This window comes from Sarcophilus harrisii, chromosome 4 (genome assembly GCF_902635505.1).
Source record: "Sarcophilus harrisii chromosome 4, mSarHar1.11, whole genome shotgun sequence".
NCBI classification, from domain to species: domain Eukaryota; kingdom Metazoa; phylum Chordata; class Mammalia; order Dasyuromorphia; family Dasyuridae; genus Sarcophilus; species Sarcophilus harrisii.
The window spans coordinates 277,362,721-277,380,099 of NC_045429.1; the positions used below are offsets into that span (position 1 = coordinate 277,362,721).

Below are 17,379 nucleotides of genomic sequence, written 5' to 3' on the forward strand. Positions count from 1 at the left end.
GCCCTTATGTCTCTGTTGTAGATGCTGAAATTCCTGGCAGGAGAGAGATCCTGTACCACAGGATTGTGACCCTTCAGCCACAGGCTTCTCAGTTAAGACAGGGCCTTTTTGAAGACTAGCAATTCAATGCAAAATGCTTATTGACCCTTACTCTTCAAAGTCTGTCACTTGATACTAGAGTTGAGGGTCAGAGATCCCTTGAAATCTCTTGGAAAGAATAAATAGAAGTTAAGCCAAACAACAACAGCAGCAGCAAAAAAAAAAAAAAAAAACACTTTGAGCCTTTGACATTTTTTATTCAATTTCAGCTTTGCAGAAATTGTTTGCCAGCTTTATTTTTGAGTAAGAAGGAACTGTTTGGTGCTGCCAGAATTATACAACTCCTGCCACTTTGGGACTTAAATTACACACTTATTTCTTTGTAGACACTCCATTTGGAGGATTCTCAAAGAGTGGCCCTTTTAATAAAACTATAGACTTTTGTTCCAGGTCAAGATTCAGCTCCAGATGCTCTGGTATTCACTTGATTCACCTCACTTGCAAGAAATGCTTTTATCCTTTCCTGAATTCTGAATTGATAAAAAGTTCAAGGGGAGCCTAAAAATGTTGACATGCCTTCAGGACAAGATATCGTAAAGAGGACAGGCTGTTTCACAGAATGAGATTGGCATATGTACTTACGCAGATACATGGCTGTCCACCTCTTTCCATTTACTAGGATCTCAGAGTATATGCAAAGTAAAAAGAAATGGAACTAATAGGATCTGCTATGCTGATCTAGAAGCATTCTGCCCGTTCTTGTTTCCTAGTGGGAAGGCCTCTAAGCAAGGAAAAACATTTTTGTATCTAAGGAAATCCATATTAACACTTTTCACTCTTGGCTCATTAAGGTTCACTCAGCATTGATTACTTGTTTAAAAAAAAAATAGAAAAAACCTCCAAAACCCAAACCACAAGGCAACCCATATAAATATGAAAATCTAGCCCAACATGTCTGAATGACCTGTTAAGCTCATTCCAAAAAAGAATCACATCTCTACAGCAAGATAAAGGTTTCTTATAGTTCAAGACAGCTAGCTGACCTCTTAGCTCATTTGTAAATACATGTTAGAAATAGCAGGTGGTCATAAGAAAGCTTGTTGGAAAGCATGAGCCATTTATATACCATAAGCAGCAATCCCCTGGATTACACCACAGCCGCTGACCCAATGCTTGAGGCACAATTTGTAGCACAGAAATGTATTAAAGGATCTTAATGTGTTTTATTTCATCAGGCCTATGGTACAAGCAAAGCAACTGCAGGTGCCCTGGGAATAAAGCGTGTCTACTTTACATTCGGCTCCATTCTTGGCTTTGCATGATACGGAGAAAAAGTCATTAAACTCCAAGAACTGGCCTGGGTTCCTGCCTGGTTGTTCTATTTGACATGTACCCTACTGGGGCGGGAGCAGGTAACTAACGGGGATAAGAAAAATTCTACCAAAAGTTTCCCTGTGGCTTGAGGCTGCTTATCGAGAATCAAGTGACAGTGAAACCTCTCAGCCCTCACCCCAACATAAAGAAGAATTTACATTTTAGAAAAAAATATACAATGCAACTTTTTAATAAAACTACTAAATCACACTGAGTTGATTCTAAAACAGAGGCAATCAGCTGTTTTTTCCCCAAATCAATTAAAATGCCAGTTAGATAAAAGATAAATGGTAGCACAAGAAATAATATGATACAAGACAGAGCTATGAGCAGCTTGTGAAAAGCTCTTCATCTCTAGCTCTAAGGATTCTGCTGCAATCTGGTGCATTCCCTGGGTATCTCCCATCACACGGCTCTGAGAAAGCAGACAACAGTAGGACAAAAAGTTATGCTACAGTTCAGCTTAATGAAGCTCCCAACATGTACACACCGCCACTTTAAAAGCATAAAAATATTTGCCACAACTGCTGACACATTCTTTATCTCCAGACAACCCTAAAATTATCTCTTCCCTTTCCTCTACCAGGAAGAATCATCTTATCCCAGTACCATCTCTTCAAACAGTATGAACTTTAAACAATGTTCACCTGGAGAAAAAGGCCCTGATCCCTAGCCATACCCACTCTGCTATTCCTCCCTTCTGGAGAGCTAAAACCACAAGTGTGCAATGAAATCTGAATTGCAAGAAGCCCACTTTGGGACAATTCTTTCATCCCTTCCCAACAAGAAAGAGGAGACAGTATACACATTATGCTAAATTATTTTATCTAGAAAAAAATGAAGATTTAAAAACCAAGAGAAACTGGCTCTAGGCATTTTCTGTCACAGGAATAATAATTTGCTCTTTTGTTCATTCCATCCCAGTAGCTGAGAAGCAAGACATCAATTAACTCTTTGGTGTTAGCATCAGCTTTTAATTGGCCAAAGCTGTAAGGTGCTTGGCAGTGTAGCCAAAGCTTCTAAGTGCTTCCTTCCACCTCATCACTATCACAGTAGTAGTTCCAGTAGGCTGGCTATACCAACAGATGTGTTCTGCTATTCTGCTGAACTTATTCTTTCAGGACTTTTTTCTCTGATTTGTTTGACTTTCCTTTCAGCATTTCATTGCACTTTAAAAAATTCTTTTCAAACTAAGCAGAAGCACCCTAGAAAACTACCAACAAAGCTTTGGCTGAATAGAAGGATGCTCTTTTTCACCCAGAGCCCCAGCTGAGGCTGTCTTGGGTCAGAGGGTAGCATGGCTGCACTCTGGAAAATTCATTTAGAATTATTTCTCTGGCTGGTTAAGCCATCACCAGGGCACTTACACACACACACATACACACACACACTCTTCCTGCCCAAGTAACAGAAAAATAGTAGTTTTAGAGTACTTCTAAATTGCAAATGCCAAACTAAGATTTCTGTGGCCAGGAGGAAAAAAGAGGAAAGTTATCACTTGTATGTAGCACTTACTCAGCATGTTAATTAATGGGAGCTCTGTGGAAAAGAACAGAGTGAAGGTAGTTATTTCTTTCCTTTTTCTCCCTGAGCATCATCTTCAAACACAAACCATTTCCACAGAAGGCAGTGGGGCAGAGTAGAAAGATTGCAAGTTATTAGATTTAGATTTTGTTCCTGGCTTGGCTCCCTACCTAGCTGTGGGACCTTGGACAGAGACTTATTTTTCTTTTCTTTCCAATACAGGGTGCTAGAAAAGCAACATAGTGTTGGGAAGAATGCAAGACTGGAAATCAAGAGACTTGGGGTCTAGTCTAAGCTTAGCCTTGAACTTGCTGTGAGACCCTGGACACCATTCTGGATTTGAAAGGAAGAGGTTGAACTAGTTCCTCTATGAAGTGCTTGCTAGCTCACATCACAGAGCCACCACTGAGCATTCTCAAAGTTCTCTTCTAGTTCTACCATTATATTCCTATTGTCTTCAAGGTAGCACAGGATTCTTCTCCACCAATTCACACACCAAGATAAGAATCTTCACAAGTGACATACTAACTCCTGCTCCCACACAGACAGATCCCCAGGGGACACCTCTGTGCTTCTGGAGAAGAGACAACTCTTCTCCCTTATAGCTCTGGGCCACCTTTTCTGAACAACTAGAACTGAGGCATGAGCTTCCTTTTTCTGAACATCATATGGAGGTATATAGGCTTCATGACTTGCTTGCCACTACCATGAACACCTGCCCTTGATGATGCTATAAATATATAATCAAAAGAAAGGTGACAAGAAATCTTTTGTCTGTGATTAAGATTTCTGATCACAACACACAGATTTTGGGAGAAATATACAGAGAAGGCATGAGGCAGCTCAGAAAGTGTGTTTGGGGATACCCTGAAGGGAGAAGGATAGGTTTTTAAAGACAAAAATACTGTGGAGACTCCCTAACAGGTATGGTTAGGGATTCTGCAACCCTCTTTCAGATATAGAACTAGAGGATTTGTGTTTTCAAGTTCAATCATGTATTGCTTGTGTTTCAAAGTGTTTGTGTCTATTTTCCTGGAGACAGAAAAGCTGGTAGCTGTTAGAGACAGGATGAAGGAAAGCTTTCTAAAACCTTCTAGATTGTAGAGATTTTGCAAAAACAAACAAGGCTTTGGCCCAATCTATCAATATCAAGCCTACTTCGAGTTTGTGACAAATTTTAGAGAAGGTATTCATAAAATTTATCTTGAAGATAATATTCCAGAAAACTACTCCAAAATATAAAGATGTTCCTAAATAACAAGCTTTAAAATTCCACAATGTTTAGTTTTTCAATTATACTGGAAGGATAGGGACTGCTTCTTAGGCATCTGAGTTTATTTAAATGCTTCCTCCCCAATCCAGACAGACAGATTTCCTTAGGTGCAGATGAATTTCATTTTTGAGGCAACAAGGGGTCAAATTTTTAAAAATTTAAGAGTTATTTGGTGGAGTAGAGTTGATAGATATTAGGGAGCTTCCAAACTGAAAACAAGTAAATTTGCCTGCCCAAGATTTGATTACTGTTCCACGTTTAGGGAGAACTGTGAGTGCAATAAAGATGGATGGGGAAAAAGGAAGCAGGTAGTTTTCTAGGAAATTTGACCAAATTTCCAACTACTGGGCATGGGTAAGGAGGTATATGATGGGGAAGGAAAATCCTCTAATCTGAGAAAGCACATTTATTATGTGCACCTGGATCCTTGTGTTAAAAGGGACAAGACAAATAAATAGATCATTTTCAACTTAATATCACATTTGTACTATGTATGCATTTAGGTATAAAGGAAAGAAAAATTTCTTATAAATGGCATTAAGTTATGGCTTTAAGAAAAGGTTTAATGTTGTTTGACAATGATCGCTTTAGCTAGCTATAACTGTCTAGAGAATAAACAAAAAGGCTTCCATCTACTTCTAATTATCCAGTAGATACAGAAATGTAGTTGTACATAATGTAAATGACACTAACTAAAAACTATTTCTATCTGGTTTGAAAATGAATCAAAACATTTTAAAACAAAAGACTGTATTCCTTAATTATTTTCAAATGTCTAACTTAAAAAAAAGTTTGCTTTTCTTGACCATCTGTCAGGGGAAGTATCCCTCAGACATATGCAAAATGCAATGAAAACGACATCTTTGAATTTAAGAAGTAATCTATTCAAGCACAAAGAATTGAGAGGAGATACATTTTTGCAGTTATGCATCAGCATCCTGACATTCTGAATAGCAGTTTCGAGATACCCATTACTGGGGATAGCTATCCAAATTCAAAGTACAGATAAGCTGTAAGCTTGGGGTAAGCAAGGTAAAGCAAGTTTGGCAACATTGTATTTTAAATATAAGACTGCTTTTTTTCCAGTGTAAAATGTAGCATATTACTTTAAGAACAGTCACGTCCTTCTTTAATTTTAGGGATGCCCAAATATAATGTTTGCTGAGTCATAACACTATTACCTTCTAGCTATACTGGTAGACTAAACATGACAGGACTGAAGACAATGAAGACAGGTTTCTGTACAAACAGATCAGTATCCTTCTGCTACCATATAAGTAAATATTGCACAAGTCCCTTTAATCTGGAGCCAAGATCACTTAGTCTATCCATTTTCAATTCCATATCTCTCTTCTTCCTTTCCGTTTTTTTTACTCCTTGAGAAAGCCATCTTCCTTCTTTTTCCTTTTTTAAAAAAAATATAAAACATCTTTAACATATTCTGTCTTAATTTTAGTTCATTCTTTTATCTTCCTCAATAGTATTTTATTCTTCCAACTACATGTAAGGATAGTTTAACATTCATTTTTGTCATGCTTGAATTCCAATTCCCCCCCACCTCCTTTCCTAACTTCTATCCCTCCCTAAGCCAGCAAGTGATCTGCTATAGGTTATATATATACAATCATTTCAAACATCTCCATATCTGTCATGTAGTACAAGAAAAATCAGAACAAAAGGGAAAAAACCATGAGAAAGAAAAATCAAGCCAACAAAGAAAGCATTAGTGAAAATAATATGCTTTGATACACCTTCAATCTTTAGTTCTTCTGGATGCAGATGGCATTTTCCATTCCAATTTTATAGGAATAGTCTTGGATCACTGTGTTGCTGAGAAGCGCTAAATCTATCATCGTTGATCAATTCATAATCTTACTATAACAATGAGCTCCTCCTGCTCACACAGCATCAGTTCATGTAAGTCTTTCTAGGCTTTTCTGAAATCAGCTTCCTCATTTCATTACCTTCACATACCATAACTTATTTTAGCCAATCCTCAAATGATGGGTATCCACTCAATTTTCAATTCCTTGCCATAATGAAAAGAGCATTTTTGCATATGCCAATCCTTTTTCCTTTTTTATGACCTTCTTGGGATACAGACCCAGTAGTGACACTGCTGGACCAATGGGTATGCACAGAACTTTGGGCATAGTTCCAAATTACTCTCCAGAATGGTTAGCACTATAGTTCCCAAGTCCAACAATGCATTAGTGTCTCCATTTTCACATATCCCTTCCAACATTTATCTTTCCCTGTGATCTTAGCTAATCTGAGGTATGAGTTGTCTTAATTTGCATTTCTCTAATCAATAGTGATTTAGAGCATTTTTTATTTGATTAGAAATCTTTTTAATTTCTTCATGTCATTTATCAATTGGGGAATGGCTTGTATTCTTATAAATGTGATTCACTTTTCTATATTTTAGAAAAAAGGCCTTAATCAGAAACATCTATGTAAAAATTGTTTCCCAGCTTTCTGCTTCCCTTCTAATCTTGTCTGCATTGATTTTGGGGGGGCAAAGCCTTTTAAATTTAATGTAATCAAAATTACCCACTTTGCATTTCATAAGATTCTCTGGTTCTTCTTTGGTTACAAATTCCTCCCCATTTGTAAAGATCTGACAGGGAAACAGCCTTGTTATATTGTCTAATCTGTTTATAATATCGACTTTTATGTCTAAATCATGAACTCATTTCAACTTTATCTGCCTAGTTTCTGCCATACTATTTCCCAGTTTCCCCAGCCATTTTTGTCAAATAGTGAGTTCTTATCCCAGAAACTGGAATTTTTGAGTTTATCAAACATTAGATTACTGTAGTCATTATTATGTCTTGTATATCTAACCTACTCCACTGATCCATTATTCTGTTTCTTAACCAGTACCAAATAGTTTTGATGACCACTGCTTTATATGTAGTTTCAGATCTGATATGACTAGGATACCCTCCTGTGCATTTTAATTAATTCCCTTCATATTCTTGACCTTTTGTTCCTTTCACTTTCAACTCTACAGTCTGACTTCTGAACCCATCAGTCAACAGAAACTTCTCTCCCCAAAGTTCTCAATAATTCCTTAATTACTAAATCTAATAACTTTTTCTCAATATGTATCCTTCTAGACACTCTCCCGTTATCCTCTGACAGTGTCAATTGACCACTTTTCTTTGATACTGTCTTCTCTTTAGGTCTTCATGACATTTTACTCATCATCTCAGGTTTGGGCTATTTACAATAGTTGGTTGGACTTCCAGCCACAAGCCTTCCTTCAATGCCTCCTCTACTCAGCTGGCAAACCAATGTTCCTAAAGCAAAGAGCTGGATCCTCTCTTCCCCTTGTCCACTCTTCTCCCTCCCTTCTATTCAATAAATTCTGTTACAGCTAGAATCAAACATAAACATAACTTTTGCCCTGCTCCCTCTCCCCCAGTTTTCTTCTTACATTGTATTCTCCCTGCACGGATTCTGTGATCCAGTGACATTAGCCTCCTTGATGTTCCTCAAACAAGACAATCCATTCATTTCTTAACTCCAAGGATTTTCTCATGCTGTCCCCAATACCTAGATCAGTGATTCTCAAAGTATGGTCTAGAGAATCCTGGGGATCTCTGAAATCCTTTTAGAGGATCTACAAATTCAAAAATAGTTTTTATTTCCAATATGGTAAATGTCTATAAATATAACCCAGATAAAAAATTATTGAGGATCTCTCCAAAGCGTTTTTGTTTAATAGTATAAAGATACTGAAAACAAAAATTTGAGAACCACTGGTCTAGATACTCTCTCTACTCTTCAATTCTGCCTCTTAGCCTTCTTAAAGTCCCAGCTTTTCTTTCACCTTTTAGGAGAAAAAGTATTTTCTGATCCCCTACCTAGTACTTTTCCTTAACTGACTATCTACAATTTATATTGTATAAATATCTTATTTGTTGTACAAACCCTTCTTTGTATCCTCAAGACTTAGCAGAGTGTCTGGCATGGAGAAGGTACTATATAAATGCTGAATGACTGACAGGTGCCACCCTGGATTCTTTCTTACTCTTCATGTCCAATCAGTTGCTAAATATAGTCAATTCTGCCTTTGTAACACCCCACATCAGCTTCTTCTTCCTGCTGACCACTGTGACTCTGGTGTAAGGGTCATTCTGTCATGTCTGGACTACCTCCCCAAGAGCTTCCTGGCTGGTCTCCTTGATTTCCTGGCCTCTCCCTGCTCCAGCCCTGAACTCCATTTAGCTGTCTTGAGCTTTCTCCAGTACCAGTCTGATGATGTCATTTCCCTTCCATTCAGTAAACTTCAGTGGCTCCTTAACACCCCCAGGTTCAAATATAAAATCTTCAAGCACCAAATTAGTGCTCTAGGCAAAGAGACGATCAGAGGAAGCAGGGGAGCCCGGACCCAGCACACAGCACAAGCTCTACTCAACTCCCCGACTGGTACTGCATCATTCACCCATTTCATTACAGTTGAATAGAAGCACCGGTACCTGCAAAAACAAAGCGCTCCATTCTAAATATCAAAGGAAAACAATCATGAACCAACAATATTCATTATTTTTTATCCATCCAACAAACCTTTCTTGAGCATCTACTAGAGTACAGAACTCTGTGAATATAAAAACAAGAGCTTATATAAACCAAGCCAAACTGATAGAAACTTATGTAAGATGCACCTTCAAGAGAGAAATTATAAAATACTCCTATCTTGGTTAAGACTGGAGAATGGTAGAAGGGAACAAAAGGCAGCTTGTGATACAAAAGGAATAGAGGAGAGGGAGGAAAGAGCATGCATTTTGTGCTGAGCCTTTGCAAATATTGTCTCCTTTGATCTTCACAAAAACTCTATAAAATGGGTACATTTGACTCAATTCTATTACTTCCTGCCACAGGTACCCCCCTCTTCCCTAAACAACAACTACTCTCTTCTTCAAATATCTGCCTGCACATTCATTTTCTCTTTTGTTGTGGGCAAAGACCTAGATTTGAGGTTCAGTTGTCCTACTACCCGTGTGCCTTTGGCCATGCCATCCAAACCTTTCTGAAAATGAAGGAATTGAACAATGAATAAGTGAAAACCCCTATTTAGCACTCAGTGTGTGCACAGCACAGTAGTACTAAGGGCTAGGATAAAAGGAGAAAAGTCACACAGTCCCTGACTTTCAGAAGCTGCCCTTCTTATGGGGGAAACAAGCACACATGGAAGGTCTCTCATGTTCCCAAAAGTGCAGGAGACAGATTGGTCGCTAAAATAACCAAATCTTTTTCTAATCAACTACTATCTAGCCATGCCTTGTCTGTAATGGACTTCAGGAACTAAAATTTTCAACCAAAGTGTAAGATGTGACATTTTTTAGAATCCTGCACACCGTCAATTTATAAAATAAAGGCACTAAATATGACTTATACTTCTAAATATATTACTCCCACACTTCCCACATTTCTTTCTTTCTTTCCTTCTCTTTTTCTTTCTTTCCTTCCTTCCTTTTCAAAATATTTCTGCTTCCCTTTGTGTAAAACATAAATCTATTTGGTCTCACCCAGAAGCAATACTCAGCCCCACCAAATGCCCTAAAGAGTTTGCTTGACTACTCTCATAAAGGTGAACAGAATGCCCTGTTCAGGAATTCCCAAGTAGCTGTGTAATGTACACATGCATACATACACACACATACAGGTGGAGAAGTCATGCTTGGTCATGTTGATTGTCATTCATGCCATGTTACAAGGAAGAAAGATCACCTGCTGATCATCTCTATGGCAACCAGAACAAGCTGCATCCTAGATTCTGATTTTATGCTTAAACTTAGAGGTCAGGCAGAACATCTATATAGACAGTTCTTGAGTTACATAAATTTGCATTATGCAAATTTGACTTTACCCACATTCCTCCCCCCAAAAAAAACCCCACAACTATGCTCACTTTACTCTATAGCACTGTGCTCCCTCTGCAGCCCTGACCTTCTGCTCTGCACCATGGGCTTCTCTTATCCCCCGCCCCTCCCCAAATAAAAACCCTCTACAAGTGAAAGCAGAAAAATGGGGGTTCTGAGAAGACTTTTGCCCCAGTTTACTCAGTCTGATCCCAACATGGTCTTCCTCTCAGTCCTGCCAAGGTCCTCACATATATAGTCCCAGTTCCATGTGTTCTTCCTTCTGCTTTCACCTTTTCATACCCAGCCCCCACACATCCTTGATCCTTGTGTAGACCCTCTTGCTCCACAGGCCTATGACCCATATCCTATCTCTTTCTCTTCCCCTTATTTACAGGCAAATCTGCATTACATAAAAACAGTTCTTTGTAGAGGCCTTCTGGAACTGCCACTTACATCAAGGGAAAACATTGCAGAGACAAAGTGATATGGAAAACTGTATAGTTTCTAAATGAGTCCAGCTAACCTACTTGTTCTTCTCTACTATGTGCCACATATACCCCTTTGCCCCATCAAGGCAAGCCTTCTTCTTCCCCTTCATGTCCCAATTAAATTACCTAGAAGATAGACAATTGCTTTTTTATTGTATAGTATAGATAGAATCTATGACCTCATTAACTATGTTAACCCAGACCTATCAGTTGGGGCTACATGATGAAATAGCTCTCACTACATCTTCTATGTAATGCTGCCTCTAATTCTATTTTGAGGGGTTGATGATTGGGTGGGTAAATAAAAGGGGATGGATTATATTCAAATAGACATCATGCCTACTAGTAAGATTAGCTCTTTAGGACTGCACGGCTTCAATTGAGTTTGTTTGGCCACATGACAATGTCTATGGGTTGACACACATAACTTTTATTGTGGAGGGTCAGATAGTATTCTATCTCTGAGCATGCTAAGTTACATGCTAACTGATCATTTGGGATTATTGCTGGCAACAGCATGAAGTTGTAAACTAACAAGCAGTGGGTTTCCCTCCCACATTTACTGTCTGGAAGCCACTCATGAGAGGAAAATGGCTTCCATGGGACAATATGATCTTCAGTGTGTTAGGGTGAAAGACCTTTCTGGTAGCAGAAAAAGAATTTCACTGATGGTGATGCCTTCAGGGGAAAGGTGCTATAGAAGTTTATTCTAACAAATCAATGATTCAGGTACATTGCTGTGTTATTAGTCCAAAAAGGGATCAGATTTCTTGAAGGAATGTTGAGTAAATGCAAGTTCTGAAAGAGTTTAAAGACACAGATTTGCAAAGGGCAAGAGAGGTAGAGGGTCAAAATATGCAAGTTAAATCATTATTATAAAATACCCCATAGTGCCTTAGGTATCAATTAAAAAGCAAAGATGACAAGAACATGATTCCTACCCACAAGAGATGCTTAAAATCTAGAAAAAGAAAGAAATAATGCTCATACAAATCAAACAGAAAACAGGTTAGTAAAATTCTTGACAGAATAAGTGGCATGTATTTTTTATTATTCAATGTTATACACACAAGAAAACAGAAAAAGGAAAGCTCAACATAGGTGAGTAATCAGGAAAATTTTTCAGAGAGGTAGTATTAAGATTTGAGGCTTTGGGAAAAATGTAAATTAGTTCTGGATAAAAAATATGAATGGGGGGGAATACTTTGGGAACCAAAGACAGCATGAAGAGAGGCTTTCTGTGAGACAGAATCAAGGATCAGTATGACGTGAAGACAAAGCATATGTTAAGTGCTTACTACTATGTTAACCACTGGGAATACAAGAAAACATAGCAACACCTACTCTCAAGATACTTACATCCTAACAGACTAAAGGGGACTAAGAGACTAATAGGATAAAAGGATAGGAATAAAAATAATAGAAAGCAGGAAGAAGTACATACAGATGGTTACCTCATCAGGAGGAATGTGTCAGGCAAAAAGAAGGAAGGAAAGGGAGTTTGAAAGACAGTCCAAGGATAAGTAAAGTCCACCATGACTGGAGTCCTTCCTAAAATGGTCCTCGGGAGGCAGAATCATTAATTAGGACAGAGAACCCTGAGGGAAGAGAATTCTCCCTCTCCCTCTGCAACAGGTAAGGAGAAGGAGGGGATGGTCCTAACAAAAGACTTGATAGGAGAGAATGTTCCTGCTTAAAGGAGGGCTCTAGATTCTAACCCTATAGACTTGCTAAGAAAGATAATAATATAAGTCCCCAAAGTGGGAAAAGGTAGAGAAGCAAAAGCAAAAAAGTAATCCTATTCTGGTGGTAGAAAACTTTTTTCAAAAAAACCAGATCTGATACGAATGATCAAATTACAATCTAAGATGTACACTTTACAATCTAAGTTGTACACATCTATATAGAAAACTGTCAAATTGGGGGAGGATAGGTGGAAGAAAAGTATAATCTGACAACATTTTTTGTTGATTTTGTTCAATTGTGTCTGGGTCTTTGTGACCCCATGAACCACAGCACACCAGGCCCTTCTATCTTCCCCTTTCTTCCTCTTAGTCTGCCCAAGTTCATGCTCATTGTTTGCATAACACTATCTATCTCAACCTCTGCAGTCAACTTTTCCATTTTCCTTTGATCTTTCCCAACATCAGATCTTTTCCAATAGTCCTGTCTTCTTATTATGTAAACAAAGCATTTAAGTTTCACAGCTTCAGTATATGACCTTCCAGTGAATAACTTGAACTAATTTAAGTATTGACTGACTTGATCTCTTTGGATAAGTATAAAATTAGGAGAAAACAGAAATAAATTATCATTGTGGAAATGTCCAGCAAGATAAATAACTCTGGAAAATTACAGAACTCTGAAGTTAGAAAGGATCATGTAGTTCAATACTTTTGGGACATTCAGTATAGACTACATGTTATCAGATTTTGAAAATAATCTAATTTTCATTAATTTTGTTTTTATACTAGTATATGCATATGTGTATACACACACACGTAAATATAACACAGGTGTGTTTGTGTTTTAAACAGGATGTCCAAAAAGTACTAAAATCCTGCACCAAAACTTTGTGTTCATCATGTGTTTTGAAGTGAAGTGATGTGAAAAACAAAGCTTTAATACTTCAAATAGCTATTTAAACTTAAATAGCTTAAAGACATTCTGTATATCCTCTCTTCTCTATAAGAGAAAGTTTTTAAAAAGGAAAACAAACAAACAAAAAAAACAGTTCTGCAAAACTAACCACATCAACAAAGTCTAATAGCATAATAGCATATGTTCAGCATATACTCTATGTAGAGAACCACAGACAGTGGGGAAACTCTTGGTGAGATATAAGACCCTTTAACCCAGAGGAACCTGCTAACAATGTCTGGTTTGGCTCTCATCCTTCCTGAGAAGGGGGAGTGGGGGATGGGAGGGGTGTATGACCATCTTTGTTCTACTGGAAGCAAGAGATACTTACAGTAGAGAGGTATTTACATATCAATAGCAGCTGGTTTATAGTTAGTACTTGCACATTCTGCTGAGAAGATGTAATAGTTCTATAGCTAGCACTTGCTCAGTGTGGTGTAGTAATCTAATTGTACTAAGGTATTTAGGGACTGAGAGGACTTGAAATAAATGGACTCCATCTTTGACCATTCTCATGGTTACTGCTTTATCACTCCTTCATTAAGACCAAGGATTTGGATTGGTCCCAAGACCCTCCAGAAAGCTAGTCCGGATGGCATATTTTGGTACCCTAGCGTGGGGGCTCTAGAAAACGTTTGGTGCCCAACATGTTCTCATCGTCTTACATGAAGAGATCTATCCTGCTGGTCAGAATTAGATCCCCAGCAGTCATTAGTAGGTGGCTCCCATAATAAATGGCGCCCGAACAGGGACACAACAACCACAAGAAACAAAGAAGCAGCAGTGCTCGAGAACTGTTCGTAAGTAGGATCCTCCCAGTAGAGTTCCTTCACTAACTTACTGGGAAGGAAAGTGGGTTACTTAAGGAACTCTCCCGAGAAGGAAAGGGAGAAGAGACCCAGTAAGACTTTTTCAGTCAGAGTAAATAAAATGGGCTCCCTCACATCAAAAGGCCGACCAGTAGATGGATGAGGAACTTAAAAAAATGCCTACAATCCAACTTCTCATGTTTGTCAGAAAGTCTGTCTCCATGACATCTCACAAGATTCAACACCTGCTATAAGCAGTCTCACCCTGCAACCATCCAGAGGAATAGGATAGAAAAGACTTTGACAGTGCTATCTGCATTGCACAGGATGCAGACTCAGATAATAGCCACTTCACAATATTAAACAAACTTTTTGACTGTGCTGTTGAGGGGAAAATAATCATGTTCCCATAAAACAGAAAATGGGAAATTGGTAAGGACCACCTATAAGTGTGAAAGAGCAGGTCAATTCCCTTGGAAAGCCTCCACAGCTGTGAATCATAACACACTTGAAGGAACTGCAAACCAGATTTTACTGACACAGATGTTGCTTGTGAATTGGGAATGAAATAAATCTGAGACAACAAGGAAGAGGAGGGAGGTCAGAGAATGCAACTGCCTCTCAGTATCCTTGTACCTTTATCAATCTCACATGAAGGGATATATTCTGCTGTTCAGAATTAGATCCCCAGAAACTACTAGCAGGATGCTCCCATAACACTCAGCAGCCATTAGCAGGTTGCTCCCATAACAACTCTACACTCTCTGAAAAGAAAATAAGCATTTATTAAAATACCTATGATGTACCAGACACTGTGCTAAGCACCTTAGATTTGTATCATTTGATATAAATATAATTATTTTTATTTTTCCAAACACATGCAAACCTTGTATCACAAATTTTCCTTTCTTGCATAAAGAGCTTGCAATCCAATCTAGGTTAAATATTTGCAATTCTTCTAAACAGATTTTCATATTTGTCACACAAGCAAAATTAGATTAAAAGGTGAAAGGAAAAGAAAAAAGCAACAACAACAACAACAAAAAATGAAAATACTATGCTTTGATCCACATTCAGTCCCCATAGTTCTTTCTTTGGATGTGGATGGTTCTCTCCATCTCAAATCTATTGGAATTGTCTTGAATCAATTCATTATTGAAAAGAGCTAAGTCCATCACAGTTGATTATCACACAATCTTGTTACGGTGTACAATGTTCCTCTTGGTTCTACCTCACTTTACTTAGCATCAGTTCATGTAAGTGTCTCAGGCTTTACAACTGCACAATTATTCTGAAAAGTAGATAGATTATCCCTATTATATAGTTGAGGAAACTGAGGCAGACAGAAGTTAAATGAGCTAGTAAATATCTGCATCAGAATCTGAACTCAGAGACCTTCCTTACTCTAGGTCTGTTGATCATGTTCTATACCATCCTACAGCAAGGTGGTGTGTGGAAAGGCAAATTTTATCATTATAACTATGTTGTTCAGTTTTCACTTTTTTTGTTCTTTCTAATTACATTAATATAGTAATGGTATATATTGTTTTCCTAATTGTGTTTTCTTCATACAACATATCAATTCATTTAAGTTTTTTCAATTTCTTTGAAATTTTTAAATCATTTCTGGTGGTAGAGTTTTGTGATGTATCAAAATTTATTTAGTCATTTCCTAAATGGGGAAGAGAGGGAGAAATTAAATTAAAAACCCAATTAATCATTACAATAGGAATTTTGAAAATCAAAGAGACCATAAAACTGAAATAAAAGCAAGTGATTAAAACTTGGCAATTGATAAACCCTAAAACTCCAGCTTTTGGGATAAGAATTCATTATTTGACAAAAAGCTGGCAAAACTGGAAAATAGTATGATAGAAACTAGGCATTGACCAACATCTAACACTCTATACCAAGAAAAGGCCGAAATGGATTCATGATTTAAACATAAAAGGTGACACTATAAGCAAATTAGGAGAACAAGGAACAGATCAACAGATCTGTGGAGAAGGAAGAAATTTATGGCCAAAGAAGACCAAGAGAATATTATGAAATACAAAAAGGACAAGTTTGATTACATTAAATTTAAAAAGGTTTATACAAAAACCAATGAAGCCAAGATTAAAAGGGAAGCAGAAAGTTGGGAAATTTTTTTTTACAAATGTGTTTCTGATAAAGGCCTCATTTCTAAAATACACAGAGAACATATGGAGAATTTATAAGAATACAAGCCATTTCTCAATTAATAAATGGTCAAAGGATATGAACAGACAATTTTCAGGTAATATAATTAAAGTCATTTCTAGTCATGTGGGAAAAAATGCTCCAACTCAATCACTATTATTAGAGAAATGAAAATTAAGACAACACTGAGGTACCATTTCACATCTCTCAGACTGGCTAAAATGGCAGGAAAAGATAAATGATAAATGTTGGAGGATGTGGGAAAACTGGAACACTAATATTTTGTTGGTGGATTGTGAACTGATCCAACCATTCTGGAGAGCAATTTAGAACCCAGCTGGATCTGTATCCCAAAGAGATCATAACCAAAAAGGACTCACATTTGCAAAAATGTTGTAATAGCCCTTTTTGTAGTACCAAGGAACTAAAACTAAGTGATTACCCATTAGCTGGGGAATGGCTAATAAAATATGGTATATGAATTGTAATGGAATATTATTGTTCTATAACAAATGATGAGCAGGCTGATTTCATAAAGGTCTGAGAGACTTACATGAACTAATGCTAAGTAAAGTGAGGTAGAACCAAGAGAACATTGTATACAATAACAACAAGATTATGTGATGATCAACTGTGATGGACTTGGCTCTTTTCAATAATGAGTTGATTCAAGGCAATTCCAATAGATTTGTGATGGAGAGATCATCCACATCCAGAGAAAGAACTATGGGGACTGAATGTGGATCAAAGCATAGTATTTTCACTTTTTGTTGTTGTTTGTCTCTCCCTCCTCCTCCCCCACCTCCCTGGTGTTTTTTTTTTTTTGTTTTTTGTTTTTTTTTTCCCCTTTCACCTTCTGATCTGATTTTGCTTGTGTGGCATGACAAATATGAAAATCTATTTAGAAGAACTGCAAATGTTTAACCTAGATTGGATTGCATCCTCTTTATGCTAGAGAGGAAAATTTGGAATACAAGATTTGCATGTATTTGGAAAAATAAAAGTTATTTTAAAAAATGAAAATGCTCCTTAAAAATAATAAGAGAAAATTTCAAAACTACTTTGAGGATCTACCTTATAATCATCAGAAATGGAAGGAAGAAAGGAAGGAAAGAAGAAAGGAAATAATTGTTGAAGAGAATCTGAAGCTAGATACTCATTCAAAGTCAACAGAGTTA

The 17,379-nt window shown here is 37.4% G+C and overlaps 1 protein-coding gene across 4 annotated transcripts in view; it reads right to left on the reverse strand.

The window, feature by feature from the left end:
- The window catches only part of ZFAND3 (zinc finger AN1-type containing 3), a 304,527-nt gene that overhangs the window by 13,246 nt on the left and 273,902 nt on the right, over nt 1–17,379 (reverse strand). Inside the window, exon 7 of one of the 4 annotated variants that reach the window (XM_031964926.1) lies at nt 8,157–8,697. The exons of the other annotated variants lie outside the window; for them this stretch is intronic. Within the exon in view, the coding sequence (XP_031820786.1) occupies nt 8,672–8,697 (26 nt within the window). The 3' untranslated portion in view covers nt 8,157–8,671. Of the gene's footprint in view, nt 1–8,156; nt 8,698–17,379 lie in introns of those variants that run through there. 4 annotated transcript variants of the gene reach the window in all.